This window comes from Melanerpes formicivorus, unplaced genomic scaffold, assembly GCF_026170545.1.
Source record: "Melanerpes formicivorus ecotype bairdi unplaced genomic scaffold, bMelFor1.0.p_v2 SCAF_8, whole genome shotgun sequence".
NCBI classification, from domain to species: Eukaryota; Metazoa; Chordata; class Aves; order Piciformes; family Picidae; genus Melanerpes; species Melanerpes formicivorus.
The window spans coordinates 15,694,584-15,709,158 of record NW_027142360.1 but is presented as its reverse complement, the minus strand read 5'-3'; the positions used below and the strand labels follow the sequence as shown (position 1 = coordinate 15,709,158).

Genomic DNA, 14,575 nt, shown 5'->3' with positions numbered 1-14,575 from the left:
TGAACACCAAAGCAAGAAGAAATTCTCGTTCTGTCAAAAACACAGAGAGGAGTACTCTGTCAGTAAAAGAAGAGTTTAATGAACTGTTGCACTTTTCTGTGATTAAAAAAAAAACCCCTAATGATTATTACAAAAATAAATGCTTGAACTTTATCTTCTGGTCCCTATGAGCCTTAATGTTTTGTATGACTGGGGAGAAGAAAAGAATATGACCTGGGTTAGTTACAAAACTCTTTGGGGGGGAAAACTCCATGAAACGTGTTTAAGTGTGTTTGGGTTCTGAATTTGAGTTGCTTCTAATAGTAGAGTGAAGATTGCAGCTGTTACTGCTGTGCCTTGGTGGAAAGGCAAAGTTAATGTGCTTGGTAAAAATACAGTGGGTGTGTGTGAACGAGCAGGTGGCTTCTGCTTCTCACAGGCCTTAAAAAATGGAATAGCAACATGACAGGGCCAGGATTTGTTCATCTTCATTTTCCACTTTTCACAAAAATGGCTCAAGTTAAAATTGATCACTGCTTCAATGCTCTCTTATCGCTTGTATTTCTTGCTAAAAGCTGCTATAATTACCCTTTGTACAGTGAAGTGAGATGGAAACAAAACAGTCCAAGTTTGAGGAAAGACAGAAAAGCTAAAGGCAGCAAGTAGGGAGACAGAATGCTTGTTTCCTGCTGCTGAAATTCTTGCAAGAAATGACACTAGCAGAAAAGTCCCCTTAGTTTAAAGATACATGTTCTGTTTCACTTTTGCCAGGTGTACCTGCAAGTGAGCCAAAATGAAAGTACAGAGCTGGAGTACTAGCCAATTTAGGATATTTTCCAAGCTAGTAGCCCTCTGTGTTTCAGGCCAGATGAAAGTCTGAAGAGGAACAGAAGCAGTTAAATTGCAGGCTAGTGAAAATCTTCTGCTTGTCACAGAGAAGTGTCTGCCTGCTTCTGGCTAGGCTAGCTGAGACTCAGTTTTGCATTTGGCACTCATAGTTTGTACTGCTCAGATACAGCCAACGCATCTGAGATTAGTAACTGTGAACTCTCTACACTGCTGCTTAAACAAAGTTGTGCTCTTTTTAGTTTGTGAGTTTCTATTCCCTGAGAGGTTGTAGGTGCTGTTTTGTCACAGTAAGTATAAATGGAAATGTGCTTTATAATTGGCCAATGCCAAATTCAGTCTTTAATTCTGATCATGAGGACCACTCATCACAAGCTGCTGATCATCCAGGTCCTAGAAAATAGAAGAAAGAAAATCAGACTTGAACATTGCACTAAGTAATAAAAGTCACTTTTGGGCAAATTTGTCCATGCCATGCAGATGGCAAAGTTCTCACCTGATATTTTTGTACCAAACAAGTCTTTTTACTGGATACAGAAAGGTTTGTTTTAATTTTTAGACTGAGTGTACCTGAGGGTCTTGCTCAGTTAGACCACTGAAGCTATTTGGATACTCTGGCTTTCCTCAATATTTTTATTCTTTGAAGTTCCAGCACAGTACTGGGCTGCTTTTGGAGCACGGACAAGGGATGACAAAATTGGAAAGGTTTTAAGCTTGTATAGACACGTCAGTGGCATCTAGTAGTGTTTGAAGTCCAATTTAATTCACCTCTCCTTTGAGTAAGGTGAACTTGAGATACAGCTGAGGACCACAGCCTCAATTTTGCTACAGGTAAGGCTGCCCAGTTTCTAGCAGTGAAGAGAGAGGAAAGCCAGGAACTTGAGGAAAAACACCATTCGATTTTCCCCCCCCAAAGATATTTTCCTTTATAAAAAGTCATCCCCTCTTACCATTGTTTTAGCTGTGTCTCAATCACAAATCAGAATGAACACTTACTGAGAAAAGATCGTAAGTAGGTTCTGGTGGAGTCAGTGCAGAAGAACTTTCGTAGGAAGGGTTCGTGATATTTGAAGGCTGGGACTTGTCCAGTGGTGTTATGTCAGTGTCATCTTTTGACTACACAAAATCACACAAACCTGCTTAAAATCCATCCTCCTCCTACAGTGCATTGAGTGAGGTACTTAAGCTTCACTAACTGTGTTGTGACTGAACTGTTCTTATGATCCAAATCAGTGTCTCTGGCCATGAACAGTGTTCTGGCTGGTTGTGTTATCTCAGGTCACATAAAACTGATATTTTTAACTTTCCCTTATTATTTTTAACCCTCAGCAAAGATTAGGAAAGGAAGTGTTGCCCTAACATTATGCCTGGGGTAAAAGTTACCTAGCTGGTCCTGAGCATTCTTATAGCAGCTATATCAAATGACAAGTGTTTCCCCAGGGATGTGTTTTCTAGAAGATGATTCACGTTGCATGCAGGGACAAGAATAGGAAGGGATTTCTAGTTAGTGATAGGTAGAGTTTCTTTTGAATTGATTCTTGTGGAGTTTTTTAATTGTATTTTTTGGTCATCTCTTATCTGAGTAGCTTGGCTGCTGCTGGCTGGTTTTGCATCATGATCCTATGTCAGGCAAGCTAGTTAAGAAAAAGCAGGCATGCGAGTGCATCGGTATAAAAGTTTGGATCTTTCAGTCCTGTAATAATTTCAATTTGCTTGCTTCTTGAATCTGGCCTTTTTCCTATCAAAAGTTTTAACCTCCAGAGCAACAAAATTGTTAGCAGTGCTGTAGATGAGGGAGAAGAGAACAGGTGCCCTTGCAGTGGTTGTAATCCCTTGCTTCCTTAACAGCTTTCTGGAGAAGTAAAGGCCTCTGCACTGGTCCTGTGTAGTTAAACAAACCTTTGCCCAGTTCTTGGTGTTCAGTCTCTGAGAGCAAGGAACCTGTTGGGCACCCTGGAAGGAGAGGTCTGGGAGAGTGGAAGGCAGATGTAGGGTCATGTCCAAGACAAGTGTGGGAACCTTCCCTGCTATATCTGCATCTGAGTCTGAACCCATGTGAAGCAATTGGGAATGTTTCTAAGCTTAATGAAATGCAAGGAGAAACTGAAGGCTGAGAGTTTGAGAGGTGTGGTGGGTCTGGAGAAGTGCTGCCTCTTTTTCATGTTTGTTTGCTACCTACCTTGAAGTGCTGGAAGCCTGTGTTTCTCTTCCTGAACCTGAGGTAAGAATATCCAATCAATCCTACAATTCCTGTAACCAGGCAGATGCCAAAGAATATCCCTGTTCCAGTACTGGTGTGGAGAGGAACCTGGAAATGAGAGAGGATGAGTGAGCTACAGGTGGGCACTGGTCACCTTCCAGCGTGTAAGAACACACCATAGTCTTCTGAGACATGTCTTGGACCCGAACTGCTGTTGTGCTCCATTTTCCTGCTACATATTCTCTAGAGACAGTTAAATATGACCTTTTGCATGTAATTTTGGTGGATTCTGGACACTGCCTTTTGTATGGCTTCATCTTCGTGGTTTTGGAGTTACAGAGCATGCCTAAGTCAGGTTAGGTTTTTCAAGGTAGAGAAGTTACAATGAGACTGAGGAGGAGAAATTGGTACCAAATTCCCTTAAGCTGCTTGAGAAAAACCCTAGAGGGCTCTGTATGGGATCAAGCTTATTCCCCACTGCTTTGTGAACTGGGGAGGAGTTGGTTATTGTGAGCTGTTGGCAACTCTACTGTTCTCTCAGCCCTGTTTACCAGGGCTCCAACCACACTGCATCTGAGCTGAGGTCCACCTCATTGCTGGTGTGGGGGCCCATCAGATTGTGCACAGAGTGCACAGGGCTGGGTTCCACCAGTGGCCCAACACCTGCCTTTTGTAGGTCATTTTGCCTCAACATGTGTGAAGCCTTTGACCTGAAATCATTCTTTGATCAAGCAGGTAAAGTGCCAATCCAAGTAACTGGTTATAAGTATTGCAATATGTAGGTGAAAAATTGATGCATGATCTGGCTTTAATCTAAATGAGAGGAAAGCCACCAGTCTGACTTGACTTTGCCTTCTACAGCTCTGTGGTCTGACAGATTGAAGGTGACTGGCAGTTTGGAGTAATGCTAAATTTGAGAGATCCCAGGGCATGCAGCCACTCAGGTTGCTGCCTCCCCAAATCCCTGTGCTAGTTGCTGACAATCCAGGAGGTGAGGAGGAGTCTGGAAATGGGCAGAAGGTTCATTTGCCGTTACTCTTGATTTCCCATGTGATGTTTCAGCTTTGTGGCCTCCTGCCTAGAAAATGTAATTATTAAACTTACTTTGGGAAAAAATAATCACATTGCTGTCTTCATAGATATGCTCTCTTAATTTATTTTTAAGAAAACAATGCCAGTTACGTGGTGCAGCTGGGCAGCTAAATATTAGAAAACTTTCAGTTGCTGCTAGCATGTGAAATGAATTATAAAGATTGTGGTACCATGCTGCTATAGACTGACAGAAAGGGAATCATTTTCAGGCAGTAATTTATGCTTTTACCCAAGTGTGTCATTTCCTACTTCTGAGGTTTGTAGGCTGCAAGAGAATTTTGTAGACTGAGATTATGCAGGAATATTACTGAGCTTGCAGGAGCAAGAAAGATGGTTTGTACTTGAGAAAAGGTCATCCAGGACAAAATGAAGGTGAGAAATGAGATATTTCTAGGATTAATCTCATGGACCAAGGAGGCAGCCTGTTTTAGCCACTTCCAAAATCAGAGCTGGGGTGGATAGGTTGTAAACAAGAGTGGGCCCCCTCCAGCACAAAGAGAGAGAGAAGGATCAGGATGAGTCACCGCCATAGAAGGGAATTTCTTCAGATTACATAAATGGTAGGTCATCTTGCAAGGTCAGCTTGTGTCTCTGTTGGGCTGTCACAGAGTTCTCTGTGTGGAACAGAGCTGAAGAGTGCTAACATTGTGCATCTGAACATTTACTTTAAGGAAAATATTTTGTGCTGGAAAAAATGGTGCTTGCTGTGCACCTTGCCCAGGGGCAGCAGGGATCGCTTTTGTAAGACATCACTGTTGTACCGCAGCGGGACAAAATGTTTTTCCTTCCTTTTATAAAAAGCAGTAAACCTTGCTGGTGAAAAGCCAAAAAAGACAATATTCTTGCCTCCATGCTGCTGGGCCATGTACCATTGTGATTCCAGCTTGAAGCAGGGCAGCTGCTAACTCTAGATCCCTCCTTAGAAAGACAGCACCCCTTTCTGAGCAGTGCTTTTTTGCCATGCACAGTTTGGTTTGGTCTTTCTAATGGGAGAGATCATTAGATAACTGGGAGCATTGCTGGGACTCATACAGGGGAAAAAAATAGTCTGTTTTCAATATCTGTTATTTTGGATGAGAATGAATGCAAAGCCAAGAGTAAAAGCATTTTCCTTAGATGCTTGGAAGATCTTTTTGGAAGAACTGAAATGGAGCCTCATAAAACCTCCATTACAAACATGAAAGCTCCATTTTAAAATGGAGCTTTTGTTTCATTTCTATAAAATATGGGAAGAACTTGTCCAGACAGAAACATTTCAAACAAGCTCCACTAGCACCTTGTTCTCAACTTTAAATTTTATTTCAAAGCAACCTTTTAAACCAGAGCTACCTATGCAGGAGAAGTATATGAAGCCAACAATGGCTTTGGGATGGTATAAAGCCCCAGTTGCTTCCCACCACCCCTTACACAAAAACATCACTATGTACTTACAGGTGATGGAGGAGCCTTCAAAGGCTCTGAAATGATGTGGATTATCCCATTGGAAGCGACTATATCCCATTCAACAATAGCACTTCTGTCCACGTATCTGATCTCACTCTGCTGAGAGAAAGAGCAATGGGAGCTGAGCCTTGACCCCTCTCCCTTTGGGACTGAAGTAAACTTTGAGATTGTTTTCTCACCTCAGTTACTGACATAGAGAAAAATCACATGAGGGTTTAGACTGCTGCCTCCCTGGACTTCAGCACCAAGCTTTCCAGTGCATGAAGCAGCCATCATCCTTACCTGTGTACTGCCTCCAGGAATTTCACCTTCTCCAGTTTGGTGGGGGGTTTATTGGTTTGTTTTTTTCAAGTAAAGGGGTTTGTGACATTTAAACAGTTGCCAAGCTTTGTGTAGTTGTGCTATTACTCCTTTGTGCCAGGCAGCCTGCCTCTGTTACAGCTGCCTGCTGTGCTGAGAGTGTCATTTGCACTGAATTTGCTGGCTCAGGAGTGCCGTGTCAGCACTGATGGAGAGCTGCTGCCTGCAATTTATTTGGTGGTCTAGCATCTGTGATCTAGAAGGCAATCCTGTTTGGCAGCTGATCAGGAAGGGAGATGTTTGCAACACCAACACTTCTCTAAACCCTGCTCATAACAGGAGTCCTTGACTGCTCTGGGCTGGTCCTGAGTCTCTCTTGTCTGTTTTGAGAGGATGGGGTCATGAGCATCTGCACTTTTGCTTCTGGTTTCTCTCTCAAGGGGAGTGGGGAAAGGTGTGGGCTGAACCCCAACCACTGCAGGGCATAGCATAAGGGTGGGGGGATAAACACAAAGATGGGAGATTTATTAAAAAGGTACCTGTTCAACAGTGGGGGCTTGATATTCCTGGTGCCTGTTGTTTGTAATGAGGAGGTTTTCCCCCAGACGTGTTAGGAGAGTGGTTCCGTTGGTTAAGTCCTCATAAAACATTATGCTGATGTTAGACAGATGATACTCAATGTCTCGCCCAGAAAGTGTCTGCAAGTGAGAGCAAGATACAAAGAATTTTAACTGATCTCATTATTTTAACTGATCTCATTAATACTCTGGGCTTACCAACAGGCTAAGTGCCTGTGACCTTTTCCCCTCTTTGCTGTTAATGCTGCAGGAAGTAAAATCTACAGTGGAGGCTTTGGGAAATGTGGATGTGAACAGTGGGATCTTCTGTCCCTGATGGCCTCTGATGGAGGAAGAATGTTACTCTTTCTTATGATAACCTGATGAGCTATTCAAACAGTCTGAAGATGCAAGCTAGGGCATAAATCCATGTGAATCGTTTGAGACAATGCAGGAAGGGAAGGAGGAAGGGATAAGCACAGTAATGAAGCTAGGAGCAGATACTCCTAATGTATTTGTGGGAAATACCAAAGCTTTTATCAAATAATTGTTCTTGATGTTAATAAGTCAGAAAAAAAATCCATTTAGGCAAACTCCTTTATCACTGGGTAACTAAAAGCCCTAATGGAAAGTTTTGTGTAGTGACTTGAACACTCAGTAACCTTATAATGTGAAAACCTCTTTCAGATGCACAGTTTGAACTGTGTGGGATTACACAGAAGTTCTCTCACACTAATATATTTTTTTTGAACTTAAATTTCACCAGGATAGAGGAACCCATAATGGCTGTTTAAAAAGTGCTACTAAAAGAAGAAAGCAAAAATAAAAAGAACCCCTGACCTCATTTTCCCTTAATCCACTATCATTTGGTGCAAAGAGAGTGGCGTGCACTGACAAGTCCATGAGGTACTGCAGGAACTCTCTCCCCTTCCTGGAGCTGTTGGAATAAGCCATGATGTCCTAGACAAAAACAAAATCAAGCTTTACTAAAGAGCAGTTGTGTGCTCCTGTGTAGGGAGCTGAAGAGATGAGATCATATAAATAGTGACAAAGAGACTCTCAGAACCATGCAGCAGCTCTGGAGTGACATTACAAAAGAAGTTTGTATTTAAACACTGGTTTTAGCTGCTGAGTTGGTGAGCACATCTTAATCTGACTTGTTAGGAGTTGGGTCCTCTTTGGCTGTAAGGCTAGTGACTATTGGCAAATAAATGACTCTTTAGATGTTTTGCCTGTCCACAGCAGTAATTCAATAAAGTTACAAAGCATTAACCTCCTTGTGATGCTTAATAAGCCAGAAGCATTTGTGCAGAGAATCTCCTTTAAGCTAAAGATGCTGCAGCATTTTATTTCCAAATGGGCTTTAAAGCCCTGAAACTTCTTTGGAGCAACTAATGAAAAAAATAGTAACTAGGTTTGGTTTTGACCTTGAAGATTTAGATCACTCCAGCTTGCTTCACTGGCATGTTAGTGTTGACTGTATTTGCCATGCTAGTAAAGCAAACACTCAGCTAGAACCTGGTGGCAGAACCCACTTGGCTGTGCTCTCCCAACCACACAGCTCACCAGCATTGGGCCCTACCGACAAGAAATTTGTCAGTGTTGGGGAGGACATCAGCACTTGCAGCAAGTTCCCACTGCAGGAGAAGCCGTCTCCCACGTAGCCTGGCTTGCAGGTGCAGTTCACATCTGGAAGTCACAAACACAAATAGCTGCATAGGTAAATGCCCTTTGCCAGAAGGCTTTAGGCTTCTCCTGTGTCTGGAAAATAACTTGCAGGCAGGAGATTTATTTTTTGTTTTTAAATTAATGTTCAAAAGAGGCAGAGTCTCCTACACTGTTATCTAGCAGCCTATGGAAAGAAAACCAGGCCTGCTGCTCCCCCTTTTGCAGAGGGATGCAGCAAAGAACCCTCTTACCTTTCTCCCTGTAGCAGAAGACATCCCAGGTTTCATTCAGGTTGACTCTTCTTCCATAGTCCACGATGCCTACGTACCCAGAGCCACAGTTTGGGGAGGAGAAGGCAGTTGGGTAGCCTACTCTTTCACCATCTAGCCAGCCAGCAGCACACATGTGGTACTTTGCCTGCAGCCAGCACAGCCGTAGGGAAAAACACAGAGGAAAGAGCTGGATGCTGGGATACTGCAGATGAACAATCCTCCCAGGGTCCTCAGGCAGCACCCAACCTGCCAACATTATTTCTGAGGGAGCTCTATCCTGCAGACTGCCCTGTGCTGAGCCATGTGCCAAAGGGCTGCAGAGAGAGGGGCCCCTCTGAAAGTCAGTGGCTCTCCATATGGACCAAAGGAGCCTCTCCTGAGGAAAAGCTCCCCCAAGCTTGAAGCTGAGCAGGATCAGAGGTGGATTTGAAGGATGAAAGGGAATATACAATCTTACTGTGTGCCAGCCCACCTTTTGTCAGTGCAGGAACCCTGACAAACAAGCTTTATGTGGAAAATATGTTTCCAGGAGCACTGTAGCCAGCTCTGCCACTTCTTTGAGGTCAGTATCTAAGCTACAAATCTTAAGGGACACAGCTCTGGCTACAGTCTGAATCTTCTCAAGCAACAGAAGGAGTTCTATGTGCTGGCTGTGGTTCAGGCTCAACTTTTGATAGAAGTGTCCCTAAATAATGTCTTTCATCCTTCCACAGATAGCAAAGAGCCAGAAAGGCACAGTCTGACCTACAGTTCTAAACCAAGTTTTTGCAAGCCCTAGGTATGATGCTTATCCTACTGATGTCAGCCATGTATTGTCTATGACATACTGAGGGAAAACATTCTGGAAATCAGCCTGAAAATTGAACAGCATTTCAGGAAAAGCTTCCTGCTGTTGTTTGTAAAAAAAAATGATAAATTATTCTAAGGATAATTCTGAAGGGAACTTTTCTTTAAGAAGTGTTGTTGGAAGATAGGTTGGACTCAATGATCTCAAAGGCCTTTCCCAGCCTGGTTAATTCTATTCTATTCTGTTCTAAAACCACCATGAAAACACTTCGTAAGCCTGCCTCTACCACTTTATCCCAGTGTGACTGGGAAAAAGAACTTGGCAACTGGGTTTGGTGCTGTATGAGCAGGTATGAAACATATAAACAGTCTGAAAGCTGCTTCCAGCTAAGCATACCCTGGGACACAGGGAAATAAAGCAAGGGAATATGAAACTTGTTAGCACAGAACAGTCTCCTTTCTCTTTCCTCCTTGTTTATACTGCTGCTAGCTCTGGGGGCCTCCTCTACTAGTAAGGCTGCCTCACCTTTTGTGCATACAGCAGCTGATTATATGTAGCAAGGGTGGCTGATTCATTGGCACAGGCTTCCTTTGCCTTTTCATAAGTCATCTTGTACTGCCCTTGAGGGGACCGTAAGTGGAACACTCCAACTGTGGCATCTGCAAAGAAGAAGAAGAACCAGCCCTTCTTGAAAGGGTTTCCACTTCTGGATGCAGTGTCAGTTATAGTTTCATAGTTTCATAGTTTCATTCAGGGTTGGAAGGGACCACAATGATCATCTAGTTCCAACCCCCCTGCCATGGGCAGGGACATCCTACACTAGATCAGGCTGGCCAGAGCCTCATCCAGCCTGCTCTTAAACACCCCCAGGGATGGGGCCTCAACCACCTCCCTGGACAACCCATTCCAGGGTCTCACCACTCTCATGGTGAAGAACCTCCTCCTCACAGCTAGCCTGAATCTCCCCACCTCCAGCTTCATTCCATTCCACCTAGTCCTATCACTACCTGAGATCCTGAGAAGTCCCTCCCCAGCCTTCCTGTAGGCCCCCTTCAGATACTGGAAGGCCACAATGAGGTCACCTCGGAGCCTTCTCTTCTGCAGACTGAACAGCCCCAACTCCTTCAGTCTGTCCTCATAGGAGAGGTGCTCCAGCCCTCTGATCATCCTTGTGGCCCTTCTCTGGACACGCTCCAGCACCTCCACATCCCTCTTGTAATAGGGGCTCCAGAACTGGACACAGTACTCCAGGTGGGGTCTCACCAGGGCTGAGTAGAGGGGGAGGATCACCTCCCTCGACCTGCTAGCCACACTTCTGATGCAGCCCAGGATCTGATTGGCTTTGCGGGCTGCAAGTGCACACTGAGAGCTCATGTTGAGCTTTTTGTCCACCAGCACCCCCAAGTCTCTCTCCTCAGGGCTACTTTCCAGCCAGTCACTGCCCAGCCTGTATTTGTGCCTGGGATTGCCTCGACCCAGATGCAGGACCCTGCACTTGCTCTTATTGAACTTCATGAGGTTGGCTTGTGCCCACCTCTCCAGTCTGTCAAGGTCCCTCTGGATGTTGTGAAATGTAGTTTGGACAGAGTGGTTCCTTAGAGCTACACTGTAATTCCTATCTGGAACATCCTCATCTGTTTTATGGATGTGGTATTGTAAAGTATGCAAGCACGCGTTCTAACAGACACAAGGATTGTGACTGCTGGCTGCAGTGCAATGGCACACGGATGAAGATGTGTGTGACATCCTCACCTTGGAAGTGAAGATCAGCACAGTCAGCGTCAGCGTGACACTGCCCGTTGTCTTGCAAGCAGCGGTCGAGAGGAAGCTGCATCACGGAGCAGTTCAGCCCATCACCAATGTAGTTAATTTTGCATTCACATTTGCGTTTGTCCTGGTCACAGAGAGAATTAAAAAGGCTAAGTACTTAGCTGACATAAAAGTGGTATTCCAAGGAATGTTCTTAAATGTTGAAAAAAACTTCACTTGATATAACCAGGAATGGACAAACAGGAAAGCTGTTACTAACAAACTCTGACACTGCCATTTATTCTTCTAAGCAAAACATTTACACATGCACTTAGATACTTTGTTAAGTTAATACCAAAGCATAATTCCATCCACAAAACTAATAACATGCATTGGAGATTTATGGGGCAAACAGTTAACAAAAACAGATGTCAAAATGATATTTTAAATGACTGGGTGTGGGAACATCAAAGGAATATAGTAACCCACTGGTAGTAATAAACAGCAGTATAAACCAAACAGGAATGGGTGACATCCAGGGATGGTTGGCAGATTGGAACAGACTAGTGGGAAGGCTTTCTTAGGTAGCACCTGGAAGACACATTAGGTAAGCCATCAACACAGAATGGACAGGTGATCACAAAAGCATCAGGGTGTACGTATGCTGGATCAAGTCACTGTCACAGATTTGACTCAACAACATTGACCGTGAAGGCCAAGGGACTTGTGTCATGTGGCTGCAGAGCTTTTTAAGCGGTCTGGCCAATCAATACATGACACTAGGTACCCAGATGACCTTAGGTTTAGCTACCAAATTATCCAGCAAACTCCTATTTCAAATAAGGACATCTTATTAGGGAGAGCTAAGAAGAGGACAGAAAAAAAAAAAAATGCATGCAAAATATCTTATCTGCTGTAGTAGTTCTTTCCCTAGAGCAAAGATGTCAAAGTATTTGTCACCCTTCAGCTGAAAGAATACCAAACTAACGTGGAAAGTAGGCTGGAGATATGTAAAGGCTGTTTTGGAAAACAGGGATTTTAAGAGGTGTGGAGTGTGATCCAGCCAGAGAAAAGACTTCTGCTGGCACCAGGAGGAAATGTATCAGTCTTGCTTGCTGGAGAATGAAGTCATTCAACTTACAGGTCCTGTGACGATGCAAATGGCATGCTCATGACAGCCTCCATTGAACCCATCAGCACAAGGATTTATTGGAAGGCATGTAAAGCCATCTCCTTTGTATCCTTTCTGGCAGCTACAGAAGACTTTCACCTCCAGCTGGGTGCATTCAGCCGCCTTGTGGCATCCGCCATTGTTTTGTTTGCAAAGGTCTGCAGCTGCACAGGGGAACAGAAAAGAGGTGAGTAAAGTCTGCTTTTACAGTGGATGTTCTTCACAAGGACAAACCGCTTTCAGATTGTAAAGACATGCTAAGAATTCCTCAATGCTTCCCTGAGGCAAAAATACTGTTTGACTTTCCCAAAACTGTGTAAAGGCTATCTTACAGGGCTCTGAAGCCCTTGTCATGGTATCCTCAATTTAAGAGCCAAGGCACCACTCCCCCAGAGATTCTGCTCCACCTTTTGTCAGCCCAAGAGAGCAACTCTTTTGAGGGATTCTGCTCTAGCCAGGGTGATTTTAGAGGATGTGAGACACCTGGCTTAGAAAGAATGACTGCTTCTGCAGTGGTGTTACTGGGGAACTGCCTTGCCTAAGGTGAAGAAAACCCTGTAAGTAAAACGCTGATGTCTCCAAAACCTGATTGACGCTCACTTCCTTCTCATACTCCTGCTTCGGTAAACATATGTATCTACCCTAAATTTGTTCTGCTTGCTGTATTGTGGAAGTTTTTCAGGTTTGCTAGCAAATGTTTCATACTGGATGGTAAATGTGTGAGAGGATGCAACCTTCTTTCTTGTGGTAGGCTGTGCCAAGAGGGAGCTCACCTGTGCATGTGATTCCATCCCCATTGTAAAATGGCTTGCACTGACATATGTTGTTCTCCGTGCAAACAGCATTGGTGGAGCAGCTTGGGGAACACACTGGCTGCAGGGCTGTGGGGAAGGAAGAACTGAGGTGAAGATGCTATTTATCTTGCAGTGCCCCCACTGCCTCCTCCCCCCCCCCTTTTTTTTTTTTTTGGTAAGAAAGACAAGCCCTCATGCCATTCTTGCTAACTGGAAAATCTGTAAGAATTCTTTTTTAACTGTTAGCTCTGCAGTGATACCTTCCCTCACATTGCCCAGAACCCCTCCACAGGGGAGGTAAACACTTACATTCCCATTTCACAAAGGAGGAGACAGGAAGGTGATAAGGACATGTTCAGAGCCCAGAGCAAAGTCCCTTAGCCTCCAGTGAGGGCTTCTGCTGTTATTAACCCTTTCTCTCTTTCCTCTACACAAAACCTCTGTTGAATTGTAAGTGCTAGCAACCCATGGTTCCACATGACAGAGCCTGGTGAGAAGAGGCAGAGACCTAGCTTGGTTTCACACAGCCGTCCTGTCCATCCTGTTTCACAGAAACACCGTCCTGTTCCTGAATATCCTTCATCACACTGCCCAGTGGACTTGCATTCACAGGCTGCAAAAGAAATGCAGAGGGTTCTCTTACAGAGCTGCCTTTGGGAAAGGGGAAAACATTTCCCTAGAGAAACACCCCCTAGACTGTCAGTTTAGATGAAGTATTTAGTAATTATTTAGATAAATGTAGCCTCATTGTTTTTCACCACGAGGCCAGTCAAGCAGTGGGCCAGACTGTGCAGACTGGCTGGGCACTTTGCATCTTTGGAAATCTGCTGGCCCTGACAGAATAGACCCTGAACAACTTGGTTTGAGCTCAGAGCTAACCCTGCTTTGAGTAGGGGATTGGTCTAGAGACCTCCTGAGGTCTCTACCAGCCCAAATTCTCCTGTGATCCTATGATTTTATAACTGGCATTGATTCAATGTGCCTCTGAAAATGAGTATTGAGCTGCATTGTTGCAGAGTAGCAAACTTCTTCAAGAACAGTGGCAGATATGCATATTCTTGAGCATTGATATCCAAGTCGAGTGTCTTGCCTCCACTTCAGGATATCTATTTTATAAACTCCATTATATATGCATTGTGAACACTCCAAATGCATATGGTTGGAATGGAAGGGTTAATGTTGCAGCTTCCCATATGAAGGCTTTGTGTTGGGAAAACATCTGAGTTTAAAGGGCAATATTGATTCTGGTTCCAGGCAGTTTACATTTAAAACAACAGCAAAATGGATTGTGTGAGCAGTTTATTGGCTATTGTCCCTCTTCACAAACTGCCTTCATCTCAGTGCCCTTTTTCTTCTCTTCCACAAAAGCAGTGTATGGCCTTGGTGTCTTGCAGTCCTTGAGGAACCACATTGCTAAAATGCTGTCTTGACCTTTTTGGGGATGGGGGAAGAAGGCTGTACTGTAGATGGAAAAACCTTATTGGGAGAGGCCCTGTCTGCATTCCCTGTTTCATATCTACCATATAAGAACAGGAGGAGCCTTGCAGAGAAAGCTAAGTAAGCCTCTGTTTCCCCTCCGCCTTCCTTTTCCTCCCTTCTGAGATCTTGTGGCATCCCTCTGCTTGGGGCAGCTGGGGGAAAATGTTGGTGTTAAAAGGGGGAAGTGTTTCTTGGCTTAGTTAACCCATCTGTGACAAAATAATTTGGGTGTGTTATG

At 44.1% G+C, this 14,575-nt stretch overlaps 1 protein-coding gene across 5 annotated transcripts in view; it reads right to left on the bottom strand.

Moving 5' to 3' along the window:
* Nucleotides 1-57: 57 nt before the first annotated feature.
* Nucleotides 58-14,575, bottom strand: part of STAB2 (stabilin 2) — a 79,975-nt gene continuing 65,457 nt past the window's right edge. The window contains exons 57-69 of one of the 5 annotated variants that reach the window (XM_068142265.1): nt 13,367-13,471; nt 12,838-12,945; nt 12,035-12,228; nt 10,897-11,038; nt 9,670-9,803; nt 8,337-8,502; nt 8,000-8,106; nt 7,258-7,377; nt 6,400-6,558; nt 5,549-5,659; nt 3,005-3,133; nt 1,822-1,941; nt 58-1,218 (exon numbers count right to left, since the gene is read on the bottom strand). In XM_068142265.1, the coding sequence (XP_067998366.1) occupies nt 1,168-1,218; nt 1,822-1,941; nt 3,005-3,133; nt 5,549-5,659; nt 6,400-6,558; nt 7,258-7,377; nt 8,000-8,106; nt 8,337-8,502; nt 9,670-9,803; nt 10,897-11,038; nt 12,035-12,228; nt 12,838-12,945; nt 13,367-13,471 (1,646 nt within the window). In that variant the 3' untranslated portion in view covers nt 58-1,167. Of the gene's footprint in view, nt 1,219-1,821; nt 1,942-3,004; nt 3,134-5,548; nt 5,660-6,399; nt 6,559-7,257; nt 7,378-7,999; nt 8,107-8,336; nt 8,503-9,669; nt 9,804-10,896; nt 11,039-12,034; nt 12,229-12,837; nt 12,946-13,366; nt 13,472-14,575 lie in introns of those variants that run through there. The other 4 variants (XM_068142266.1, XM_068142267.1, XM_068142268.1 and 1 more) reach the window with 4 other exon arrangements.